We start from the raw sequence: 13885 nt of genomic DNA, 5'->3' as shown, positions 1-13885 counted from the left end.
ACTGAAGATGTTTGATGTCGGGGTGTATCAAACACACCTGTTCTTGTGTCTGGAGATCCATTCTATGAGGACAGCATGGACTGTGCAGGAGAAGCAATCGCTGAACCATAGGCTGGAGCTTTCAATTTACCACCGAGTCTATATGCCTATCCTTTAAGCTCTTGAGTTTTGGACAGTGACCAAAAGATGAGACTGCAGATGCAATCAGTGAAACTGGGGTTCACACTTTATGATACAGTGAGAAACTTGGCAATTTTTGAGGATGCTGAAGTACAGACACTACTCTTCTGCCGTGAAAGAAAGTACAGTTGTGTACACTTACCATAAATGTAGCTGTTCAAGTGTATTCACTGTTGCAGTCATTACATTTGGGTTATCTGCTTGCAGTAGCCCTCAGTCGGCCTGATTAACAAAGTCTTGGGTCCTGCATCGGTTGCTGTCCCTTCTTCCATGACGTCAGTTTGTCAAGGGTATAAAACATGCAGCCGATGCCATTACATCAGTTTTTCTTGCCCCAGATGTCAGGTGCCCCCCTAATGGGAAGCAATTAAATCTATAAATACAAAGATATACCTCCAACAAAAAAGCAAATACATAAAAAGCTTTTTGAGCATAGTAAGTGAGAGTAGAGGTATAGCCAAAAGAAGAAAAGGAGCTGGAGGGAGGGTAACCAGGACTGCAACAGTGAATACACTCGAACATCTACATTTATGGTAAGTGTACTCAACTGTACTATGTTCTTCATGTTTCACCGTTGCAGTCATTACATTTGGGTAGATTCCCAAAGCTACGGTTGGGAGGAGGAATTTAAATAGAATTAGGACCAGCTATAAGGCCCTGCAAGACTGCAGTGGCAAAGCCAGCTCTGGATTTAAGAGAAAATTGGCAAATGATAATGCTTGGTGAAAGTCTTTACAGAACTCCAGGTAGCAGCTTCTAAGATGTCTCTAGTAGGGACGCCCTTGAGAAAGGCTGTAGAGGTAGATGCAGCCCTGGCTGAATGGGGTCTGATGCCCTGTGGGATAGGTTTTCCATGGTGCTTATAGCAGAAATGAATGCAGTGGCCTATCCATTTTGAAATGGTTTGTTTTGAAATAGCTTTCCCCTCTGTCCCTGCAGCAAATGCCACCAGCAGTTGTTCAGATTTCCTTTGAGGTTTAGTCCTGTCCAAGTAAAATCTAAGCTGTCTGTGCACATCTAAAGCATGCAAGGTAGGCAAATGAATGGATTAAGAGCCACACTGGATATTACCTTGGGCATGAAGGAGGGATTGGTTTTGAGGGACACCCTGTCCACATGAAAGATGATGAAAAGTTCCACTGCCATAAGGGCCTGTAATTCATATACCCTTCTTGCAGAAGTGATTGCTAAAAGGAAGGCTGTTTTCCAGGAAAGACATTTTAAATCTGCAGTAGCAGCTGGCTTGAAAGGAGGAAGAGTGAGTTTCTCCAAGACAAAGTTAAGATCCCAGGCTGAAGTCAGAGCTCTCCTGGGTGGCCTTAAATTTTTGGCCCCTCTGAGGAACTGCTTGAGCAGTGGGTGAGAGAAGAGGGGGGGCTCTGTGCTATAATGAGCTGAAATGGCTGTGGCATGAATTCTGATGGAGGAAAAGGACAAGCCCTTATGAAGCATCTCAGTCAAGTATTGTAGAACCTGAGGTAAATTGGGCACTGCTGCGTTCATTCCTTGAGATTGGTTCCAGGCACAAAATCTTTTCCATTTTGCAGCATAAGATTTTCTAGTACTAGGCCTCCTTGCCTCTAAAATGATATCCATCACTGATTTACTGAGGGATGGTAAAGGAGAGATTAGGTAATTAGCCAGGCTGCCAGATTCAGGGTTTGCAGCTGAGAGTGCAGAATCTGGTTCTCCTGCTGAGACAACAGGGAAGGAGAGTCTGAGGCAGGTGCCATGAAGCCAAGCATGATGCACTGAGCAAGAGTGGGTACCACTGTTGGCGAGGCCAGGCTGGTGCAATTAAAATCATCCTTGGCTTGTCCTGTTTGATCTTTAGTAGTACCTTGGAGAGCAGAGGCAGAGGAGGAAAGGCATAAACTGATAGGTTTTTCCAGCTGAAGGATAGAGCATCCACTTTCCAAGCTACCTTGTGGGGAATCCTTGTGCAAAATTTGTCCAGTTGATGGTTCTGGGGGGGGAGGCAAACAGGTCTATATCTGAGCTCCCTCATTTGCTTGTCAACATGTTAAAAATCCTTGGTTCCAGTTTCCACTCGTGTGGGTCCATGAGGTTTCTACTTAGTTCATCTGCCAGTGTATTTAGTTTTCCTGGCAGGAATTGAGCTTGTAGATTCACTTGGTAGCTCAAGGCTGTGTTCCACAATGCCATGGCTAGTCTGCAGAGGGGGTAAGAATGTGTACCCCCCTGCTTGTTTATGTACCACATGACAGCGGTGTTGTCCGTCTTTACCATTAGTTGTCCTAGAAGAATGTGGTCCTTGAAGGCTGTCAGTGCATTCTGTACAGCTAACATTCCCTTTTGATTTATGTGCAGGTGCATTTGACTTGGGTTCCATTTGCCCTGAATGCACTTCCCTGCCAAGTGAGCCCCCCATGCATAGTCTGATTTGGGTGGCGGGGGGTAATGTGAATGGTAGTCCCCTGTTTTGGTGGCAGGCCTCTTCCCACCAAAGGAACTCTAGGCATAGGCAAGGTATGATAGGAATCCTTGCCTCTAGATCCTGTGAATGCTGACACCATAAGCTTTTGAGATACCATTGTAGTTTCCTCATATGCAGCCTTGCATATGGAAATAGAAGAATGCAGGAGGCCATGAACACCAAGGCTTGCAGTATTTGCCTTGCAGATAGCTGGGTTTTTGTGGCCACTTGTTTGAAGTAGGTTGTCAAATGAATCCGTTTCTCTGGCGTGAGGAAAGCCATCTTGGAAGTTGTATTCAAGCTGGCTCCCAGGAATATAATTTGGTGACAGGGTACCAGGTGTGATTTCTTTTTGTTTATGGTGAACCCCAGACAAGTCAGTACCCTTTGAACAAAGGCCAGATGATTCAAAAGAATGTCCCGGCTTTCTGCCTGAATTAGACAATCGTCCAGGTATGGGTATATTTGAATATTTCTCTGCCTGCAAAATGCAATGAGTGGAGCTAGGCATTTTGTGAATACCCTGGGTGCTGTAAATAAGCCAAAGGGCAGTGCAGAGAACTAATAATGCATGTAACCTGCTTTGAAGCATAGGTACCTTCTGCAAGACTCCCTGATAAGGATGTGCAGGTATGCTTCTTTTAAGTCTAGTGTTGCCAACCATGCATCTTTGCCTAGCATAGTAAGCAGATAGTGAAGAGTCAGCATTTTGAAATTTGGAATCACCAGAAAGGTGTTTAGAGTAGAAAGGTCCAGGATAGGACGCCATGTATTGCCTTTTCTGGGTACCAGGAAAAGTCTCGAATAGAATCCTTACCCCTTTTCCTCTTCTGGTACCAATTGAATAGCCCCCATGTTTAAGAGAGAGAGTACTTGATTTTGGGCCTCTGCCCACTGATTTGGGGGTAGATCTGGCCACCCGCTTGGTGTTGGTAACGTGTGGAAGTGAAATCTGTATCCTTGGGACATTATATTTAAAACCCATTTGTCCTGGGTAATGAGTACCCAGTTTTTGGCCTGCAGACCAATCTTTCCGCCTAAAGCAGCATTCAGTTGGGAAGTGCTTGGAAGTTTTAAAAGCAAGTCAGTGAGACAGTTTTCCATAGGGGGGAGTCTTACTACTCCTAGATTTGGATGCGGAGACCCCCCACTGCTTAGTCTTGTGTGTCCCTTGGGACTGAAACCTGGGGTTTCTGCTGTGTCTGGGTTTGGCTTGAGAAGACCTGGAAGGGGCTGGAAAGGACCAATTTTTAGAGGGCCAGTGCCTACTAAATCTAGGAGGCTGAACTTGTAAGAAATCTTTAACAGTTTGCATAGATTTAACTTTATCTTCCATCTTTTTAAGAACTTCCTCAGCCTTTTTGCCAAACAGGCAGTCCTGATTTAAGGGAGCACCCAACAATTTAGCTTTAACATGATCAGGCAAAGATTGCTCCTTAAGCCAAGCATGCCTTCTGAGCACAGACCCAGTAACAGCAGCCCTGCAAGAGGCCTCTAATGAATCAAATCCACATTGCAAAGTATGTTTTCCAACCTGTTCAACAAAATGCATTAAATCCTGTAATTCTTTATTTTCAGCACAGTCAGGAATCAACATAATTTTCTGTTTAAGCAATACAATAACATGTTGCTGATACTTTAACATACGAAACTGGCAGTTTAAAGCCCTAATGGCCAAGGGTGCAGAAGTGTAAACCTTCTTACCCTATCTATCCAGCGCCCTGGAGTCTCTATCAGAGGGGATAGGATTTTTAGCAGTAAAAGCCTTAATGCCCTTGGGTCCCTGTGAAATAGTCTCTGGATCCGCAATAGGATTTTTAAAAAGGAACTTGTGTGAATCAGGAACTCTGTAATATCTGTCAGATTTTCTGGGAGCAGGAGGCAAAGAATCAGGTGCCAAACTAGATTCTGACAAGGCATCATCAACAATGTCTAGTACAGGAGGGATAGCTAAAGGCCTATGCTGAGGCAGGAGTAAGAAATCCCAAAGCTTCTTTTTTGAATCAGAAAAAATCCTGGCTTTCCCAGTGGAAATGCTCCCTTAGAGTATGTAAAGTCTCACCAAAAAAAAAATCCTCTGGAGGGGAAGCAGAGGGAACAGAGTCCTTTGCATCAGAATCCTCATAAGTGGATAAGGGTAAATACAGACCATCAGAAGAATCAGAATCCTGGTCAGAATATTCAAAAACAACTTCAGTCCTAGGTCTCTTAGAAGGGGGAGGTTGGCTTCCCTTGATTAGCATTACAAGATTTTCAGCCATTCTTATAATTTGTTTTTTAGGCATAGAGGCCTGAGCATGCGGCCTGGACGTCTGTTTCTTAGGCATGGTTTGAGATTTTGACAAAAATGAAGGAGGCATTGGTTTAATATGCAAGTCCGTAGGCCTGAATACACCCTCAGAAGCCAGTGCCTGCACAGTGGCTCAGGACCCATCTGAGGTAGACACATTCGCAGGTTCCATAGTTGAAGCATCTCGCAGCATACCGGACTCCGAATGGGTCTCAGTAGAGGCCTGCGAGTCAGAAGTAGCGGGTATCAGGGGCTGCGAAAGCGCCCGAGTACTGGCGACTGGCTTAGGAGAAGCGTTGTCAGCAGCTTTGGACCTCGGCGGCCTGTCTCTGTCTTTATCTTTGCGTTTTTTCGGAATCCCGGTAGTCGGATGGCTAACCAACGACCTTTCTGGCTAATTAAACCGAGAACCGAAATATTTAGAGGCAAAAATATACTGACGACTGATAGTGCGCTGATTAAATAAAGCACAAAACCGACAGCAAGGTACGTCGTGGTCAGGGCCTAGGCAAGGATTACAGTATGAGTGAAAATCTTTGTGAGGTATTTGCTTTCCACAAGTAATGCAATTATTAACTTTTACTGACATCAGTAAGGAGCAAGAAAAAGTTTCCTCAACTGGGTACTTGGCTTTAGTTGAAGACTTTGGTTCTGAAACTTGAAAACGAAAATTTCAGGAGTCGGCCGGCACTTCGAACTGCTTCTGCTTCGGGCACCGCACGGCAAGAAAGGCTGATGTAATGGCGTCGGCTGCATGTTTTATACCCCTGATCACCTGATGTCATGGAAGAAAGGACAGCAACTGACGTAGGACCCAAGACTTTGTTAATCAGGCCGACTGAGGGCTTCTGCAAGCAGATAATCCAAATGTAATGACTGCAACAGTGAAACATGAAGAACATCTGGTTGATGTGATTTGGGTACCTTGTGAAAATGGTCTATGGTCACCTCCTACTGGACATGTGTCAGATGCAGTCTACTGTGACAAGTTAGAATACAGACCCAAAACATGCTGGAAAGATTTTCTCTCTCTCACACACACTGCCTTGGTATGGCTAGAGATCTTGCAGGATTAACAGGCAACCGTTGCTCTTAGACGGAAGTTTTTTTTTATTATTTTTTATTTTTATTTTATATTTGTTGACCGGGCTAGTCTAGCTGGATACATATCCATTTTCAGCAGAGGCCCGGGGAGAAAAGCTCCATGCACAAATACATTAAGGCATTAAAAACTTAGAAAAAATTACTATCTTAAATTATACAGCATAATATGTAAAGAAAGTAAATTTTGTGAATACTGTACAGAGACATTAGAGTAGATTTTGGAGATAAACATGTCTTAATTCAATAGAGCCCTATACAACCTGCTGCCACTGTCACTCTCACCAGGACAAGCAGTTTGTAAAACTGATACACGGATGTTAGTAGGTGCAACAGAGACACATTTATGCTAATGAGCTCACTCTTGTGTAGCCAGGATGACATGCTAGTATCAGAAACTCTTCAGTTTCTGTTATGCTTTTGTGCTTCGACTTCAGGAGCATCAGTAAGAAATGGGAGTAAAGATACTTCCACACAAAATATGTGCTGTCTTATCACTTACGACTTGTGTGTCGAAATCGAAGACCAAGGATCCAGTTCAGAAATCCCTGTGCTTAGAAAGGGTAGCCAAGTATAAGCACAAATGTAAATGGTCATTTGTTATTCAAGAAATTCTGCGGTTGTTCAATGTGACAAGCTTTCAGGCAATCAGAGCTGGTAATGTTGAATGTGCAATTTAGTATAAATGCATAGCAGTGCTATCCAGCTGCATGGCACATAGGAAAAAGCCCTGACTATGCTGTATATAAATCAAGTCGGATTAGAAGCTCAGATGCCTGTAGGAGACATTGGAGAGAATGAGGGTTTGCAGCTACCACCAGTTTGCCCGTCCTTAGGGAGGGAGGCAGTTCTGAGTCGCCACATGGATAGAACTTTCAATTTACCACTCAGTCTATATGCCTGTCCTTTAAGATCCTGAGTACTAGGCATTTCACACACTGGTGCCTGAGCTTACTAACCCTATGCTGCGTCTACAGTGCATTCACACCTGCAAGCTGATGACAACTTAGGATGCAGAGGCAGACTTCCCCTTGGGAGACAGCAACAGAGGAGCTTGGAAGAGCTGCTGAAACAGGTTTTCCTACAGGAACAGGGTAGGCCAATTCACACGACCAAGAATCTGGCCTATTGCTTACCATCTGACACTCTTTGGGGAGTAGATGGCTGATGGGGGTTCCCAGGCAGAAACAAAATGGTTGCAGGAATCTCACCTATCCCAAGAATGCCCAGTGGCCTAAATGAATGCAGGCAGAGGAGTCTTTAGTTGATGCCCTGTAGGGAACAATAAGTTTGTATAGCAGTGTTGACACAAACCAACTCAAAACAAAAAAAGCCGTAGAGCAATGAGCAGTGCAGTTTCTATTCCTCACTGTTTACCTTAACCTCTAGGACTTCATCAGATAAAACTGTTGTAAAAAACTCCACTTTTATATTCTGTTAATACATCAATTAACCAATGAAGACACCATTTTATTAATACAAATACACCAATCAACTTCTCATCTCATTAATATTAATTTCCACATTACAAAATGATCGTATGTGTAAACAAAAACTTTTAAAATCAATTTAACCTTCAAAAGGTGCTTACTAATAGATCTAACATCTCCTAATACGTCTTTGGTGTATTTGTATTAATAAAATGGTGTCTTCATTGGTTAATTGATGTATTAACAGAATATAAAAGTGGAGTTTTTTACAACAGTTTTATCTGATGAAGTCCTAGAGGTTAAGGACCTAAAAAACGTTATTTTTAATAAAAGCGCTAAGACGTGCTGGAAGGTGTCACTTTAGTGTAAACAGTGAGGAATACTTTCTTTGGTTAGTGTTGACACAAACCTACAAGTAAGCTTTGTGCAAAGATAATACTGTTGCAGCAGTACTGCAGTCTGCAAAAAGTGTAGACCAAGGCAGTGCAGAATGCAGCTATGACTTAATCAGCAACAGCTCCTTGCACTACTTAATTGTGTTAATTCAATATTCTCAAAAAGAAAGCAAGGCATACAAGACACAAATCACACCAAGCTGATGCCACAATATCATAATGACGTCAGATTCCATGCAGCTGCAGCAACTATGCAGGTGTCTTACACTGACTCACTAAGATAACTCGTTAACCTAAGATACCAGCAGTACTATCTTTGCACAAAGCTTACTTTTCACCTTGTGGACTGTGCAGTGGTGCAATGGTAGCACTGTCGCCTCACAGCAAGAGGTCCTTTGGTTCGATTCTCGGTTGTGTGCCTTCTGTGCAGAGTCTGCATGTCCTCCCTGCATTCATGTGGGTTTCCTCCGGGTGCCCCAGTTTCCTCCCACGTTACAAAGACATGTATCTGGAGCATTTCTCCCTGGGCCTCCGCCGAAAACTGGCTGAGTTCCAAGTCGGACTTTCCCGGTAAAAACATATATATATATATATATATATATATATATATATATATATAGATATGTGTGTGTGTGTGTGTGTGTATATGAACTTCAGCTTATGGTACACACCCAATAACATTGGAATGTGGCAAGAATCCTTGTCCAGACAAAACTCACTTTCTGTATACATCTCAAAATCTTTGAAGATCTTGATATAATCTAATTTACACATTACATTATATGTTGTTAACAGCACAATGATGCAGAATGATAAAGAATAGTTAAAATAAAAAAGCAGATAAACAACAGAAATCCACTCTCTGTCCTTACCTCTCCATCGATGACTCCCCTGAAAACTGAAGGCAGAAGAGGCTGAAACATCTGTGCACCAAGTACAGGACTCACTTTTAGCACATTTTCCACAACCTAGAACCAAGAAAGTAAAATTATAAAGGTTTTATGGAGGGTCATTTTTCCAAAAGGTCGTTCCAAATAATGACTCCTATGAAAGGAGTTTACGCAAATTCCCTCAACCACAGCAATATATGCAGTTAACTATTTACCCTTCCACTTTTTCTCTCTTTACCTGCATAGAACTTTTTCCAGATATTGCCTTTAAAACCAACTTGCTATACAGTCTTGCTTACTATGCCAGCAAAGGGTTTTGATGTACTGTACTTTATAAGCAGGCAGAAATCAGTACCGATAACTATATGCTGCGATTCTGATAAAATGAAAAATAAGCTGAATTAAGAAGCTTGAGCTCTCAGCTGCATCTTTCACTGTGAAAACAGGATCTCAGTGAAGCATTAGTATCTAAAGCATTAGCATATCTACTGTAGTTTACCCTCAACACTGTTTCACTGGTTTGCATCTCAACTCTTGCAGAACACAAAGGAGGCAGCTATATAAATGACTTCTTCCAAGAGATGCCCTCTGAGATGTTGGGTTCCCTCAAGATTCCAGCCTTCATCACTATTCATTCATAAAGTATATGCTTCCTCAAGGGGCTGTCACTCAAACTTGCCTCTTAAGCTATAACTGTTGCACATATGACACTCAATGTTACCTCTCCTTTCCTCAGGAACAGGTGGTGGGGCCCTGGCAATGATAAGAGGGAGTCTGGATGCCAAAATTAAATGGGTGAAAAGTACTCATCTGAGGCTAAAACTGGGCAAGATGGAAAGGAGACCTTACATAGGACTGTCAAGCCCTTTGCAGCTCTTGCTTCCCCCCCTCATATTAATATTCATGGCAAAAACAGACTAAAACTTACGCCCAAGCACAAAGTTTGGGTGTAATCCAACATGAATGACTGGCATGAAAGGACAATGAGTGAGCTTAAACTTCCTTTTTGATGAAGTACATAACTTGAATTAAGAACAGACTACTACATCAGAGAACTTTTCTATAGTTGTTCAAGCACTGGCCTGGAGTAGTGCAATGTCCTCAGATTGTGGCTTGATACTACACACCCGGTCTGCTAGCAGGAGATACACAAATCTGCAGCACACTAACTAAAAGGCATTAGTCAGCATTCACACATTACTCCTGTGCTACACAGATGGCACTGGTGTCATACAGATGTGAGTACAAGAGTTTTTTGTTTTTATTGGATCCCCAGCAACTCTCCAATCACATGCTGTCAGTCAAAGCTGACCTATTATCCTCTGCATCATCCTTGCCATATTAGTTCTCTGACATCTTCAGAAAAAGGGCACTACAAGGGGGAGGGGAACAAGGCATACCAGCACAGCATAATCCTAACAGTGGTGGAGGACATTTTTGGAGAGCTAGTGGGAAGGGAACCCTAATTGAGTGAGGCATGCTGATGTCACGAAGATCACCATATGCAGCTTCAGCTAACCCTAGCCCCCCATGTTGAATGAACAACAATCTGATGTGCTATTTTAGCACCTCCCCTGGCCACAAGTGCCTCCAATCACTAGCAAAAAATCTATACCCACCTTTCCTTAGTGGACAAGTTGAAAACTGCATCTCATTCCCATTCTCCATCCTGACCAAATCACTAACTGAACTTGGGTCATCTGGGTCACAGTCAGGGTCTTCTCCCTAAATGCTAGAAAGCCAAGTTGCAGTTATACAATTCTTACAACATCTTCTCCTGAACTGTATGACATGGGCTCTTCCTGCTTCAAAGGGCTGCCAGGGCACAACCAGCTGTTTAGCTTCTCTCCTCTCAGCAAACATTCTCGGATAATCTCTTGACCATACAGGGGGAAATTCTTATCACCATCACCTCTGAAATTCATTCCCTTGCCTGTTACAGATTTTTTTCCCAAACACCTTTACTGAATTACCACTCATGTCATGAGCAAATTTACATACATATAAAAGTAATCAAACTATATGATCAAATACTTCAGTTTAAGAAGGCAATTCAAACCTATCTTTTTCATGAAGTCTATTAACATAACAAGGACATTAAGACATGCCAATACACCTTTCTTAATGCAGAATTAGTTTTTTTTTCTTTTATGATTACAGTGCATTAAGCTCAAGCTCCACTGAACATTTATTGGTCAATCTTAGAATATTTTACTGTTTTAAATACCTCTGTTATGTATATAAGTATTTTACTGTTACAAGCATTGGTTAAATAAAAACTGACTGCATCTTCTTTAAATTCATTAATTTCCAACACTCACTTTATTCTATTCAGTATTATGGGGAAGCAAAAGCCAATCCTGACATGTAAAAGACAGTAGGCAAAGAATCAGCCCTGAATGGGCCAAAAATCCCAAAGTGGGACATGTGTGCTCACACGGACATGCACATACAGACAATTAAGAAGATCACCAATTCATCTATGGACATATTGTTGGTATGCAGAAAGAAAGCAGAAGATTTCAGAAAAAAAAGTACAAGGACAGAAACAGAAATCATCCATGTCGAAACTGAACTTGTGAATCAAGTGCTGTGGGGCACAACATTAGCTGCTGCACACAATTGTGAAAATTAATTAAAGCATACCAGCAGTGCAGGGGTAGTAAAACATGAATCCTTATTAAAAAGTGATGTAATTGGCTGTAAAACTATCATCATCTTCTAATGCATGGTAAGATATGGGGACGTATACAAGCTTTTCCTTACTGTGCAACAAGAAAGATTACAGGGAAATCAGATATTAAGCAAGTGCACTGTTTCTCCCCAAGTTCTGTCATTATTATGCTACCTCTTACAAATGAAACTTTTGTTGAAATTTGTTAATGCCACAGTGGCCTGGAACGTGGCTGAACGTGGTCTGTAGACCAGCCCACCAACCTGGTTAACAAAGTTAAGAAAGTAAATAAATTAATAAATCATAAATGTTAACAATTAAGCATTAATAGTAAAATTAAAGCAATTATTGATGGTACATAAATCATTACTTACTGCCACATAAGACTATATACAGGTGCATTATCTCTGCATGCACGGTTATGGTTTTCTGTTCTGTAAACTACAGACAGCAGGCTATTCTGAATGCAACTTACAATTAAAAGTTGGTGACAAACAATATCACACTTGTGCAACATTAAGATACTGGTTTTACTGCCACACTATTCCACAACTCTCCTTAACAACTTCCTGTCTAAATTCCATAAGCCAGAAGGAAAAATAAAGTCGAAGGTGGAAAAAAAAACAGCAAAGGGGCCATCAAGAGGCTAAAACATAAACAAGGTCAACTGCACAGTTAAAAGACATGAGAGAGATGTCATACAAAACTCAATCACGTGTCTTGTAACTGTATGACTGACTTGTTTACACTGTATACCTTCGGAGGACTCCACACTTTTCTTCACCTTCTGTTTTGTTTTTCATTTACTGGTAGGCGATTTTGAAGTCTTCCAGATAGCTTTGACATTAAAAATGGTCTCCTAGATGTGAATCTCAGTTTCTGGAAGTGGTGATTAATGCATGTTATAACTACCTGGGCAACCTTCCAAAATGTTATAATAATATTTTAAATGCAGTTTTTATACATCCTGATGTGCATGTGTCAAGCTGCTTTGTTATACCCCACATAAGAATTCATTTTATCAAGGTATCAAGAAAACCATATCTTTGTTATATAATACTTGTCTATTAGACATGTATTTTGAAAGTGTTATCAGGCAGATTACAATATTATTATTCACCAGATATCCAAGTTGTCTCACCCTCACTTGCATTCACATATGCAAACAATGTATTTATATTTGTTTACCTTATCACATATCAGTACCCAGTTCACTATCACAACAACCTCATCCATCACTTTTACCTTTACAGGTTTTATTAAAACAGCAATTCCTCAACATTCACCTTTCCTATTGTTTCTTACTGCCCACTCCATCTACATCAATTTTTACATTTCAAATCATACTTTTTTTTGTTATCATTGTCATATACCACATCCTCATATCTTTTCCATAATCAATAATACTGCAACAAAGAAAACTTACTGATCTTAACTTTTATCTCTCTCTCTCTCTCTCTCTATATATATATATATATATATATATATATATATACACACATATATGTGTGTGTGTGTGTATATATATATATATATATATATATATATATATATATATATATATATATATATATATATACACACATATTTATAGAGAAAGAGATAGATGTACTGAAAATGACAAATGTCAAAAAACTGATGCTCAAAATACTGCAAATACTGACAGAAGTGAACTTATACTAGGTGGGGTTTATGCCTTTTCCCCACTGCTGTGCAAACTTAGGGGGTGTGGAGAGTGCAGGGGGGCTTGCCCTCCAGCAAAAACTTTGAAAAATGTGACAAAATCTAACAGGCATTTTTCAGTGTTTTTGCAGGGGGAGAACCAGCCCCCCTGTACCTCCACACCCTTTACTAATTATATATACCAAATCACAGGTCACACAACAGTGGGGAAGGGTACAACCTCCACCCCTTCAGTATAACTTCATTTTTGTCAGCAAAAAGGCCAAAACATGCATGCCCATAGATAGTGGGGTTTGGCTTTATTGGCCTGAATGCAACCAAAAAGATTTAAAAAGTAAAAAAAAAAAAACAAACAAAAAAAAAAAAACACATGGGCATTCAGGAGCCATGTAGCTGAAACACTATATGTCCTTAAGGGGTCATTTGCATATATCCCATGAGCCTCCACTACAGGCGGTTTAGGGTAGAACACAGTGGAAAACTGTAGCCTGGCTGGGTTTTTCTTACACACACACACACAATATATTATATCCATATAATTTTTTCGATACTTTGTCATATATTTTATTTTCTGAAAGCATACCAAAAATGCTTACTTTTCACATTCTAACAAAAAGATTGCAAATTAGGAACCGTCAATAAATCCCTCGCAGACACAAATATTCCCCAGAAAGGGCTGGCACAGAAACTGCTGGTGTCACAGCCAGATTCAAACTATACGTCAAGAAATGCAGGACAGTCTCCTTTGGAAAGTCATCTCTGCCCCTGGTAACTGTCTTGTTATTAGTGGACTCCTAAGAGCTAA

General features: G+C 41.1%; 1 protein-coding gene across 1 annotated transcript in view; it reads right to left on the bottom strand.

The window, feature by feature from the left end:
- Positions 1-13885, bottom strand: part of IPO11 (importin 11) — a gene marked incomplete in the record, with an annotated part of 3749854 nt that overhangs the window by 1437844 nt on the left and 2298125 nt on the right. Inside the window, 1 exon segment of the mRNA XM_044063824.1 lies at positions 8706-8801. Within this exon segment, the coding sequence (XP_043919759.1) occupies positions 8706-8801 (96 nt within the window).

The sequence above is a fragment of the Protopterus annectens genome, chromosome 2.part2, assembly GCF_019279795.1.
Source record: "Protopterus annectens isolate FY-2018-M chromosome 2.part2, PAN1.0, whole genome shotgun sequence".
NCBI classification, from domain to species: Eukaryota; Metazoa; Chordata; order Ceratodontiformes; family Protopteridae; genus Protopterus; species Protopterus annectens.
Note: the sequence above shows the minus strand (reverse complement) of the source record. Positions and strands in the feature narration are given on the sequence as shown.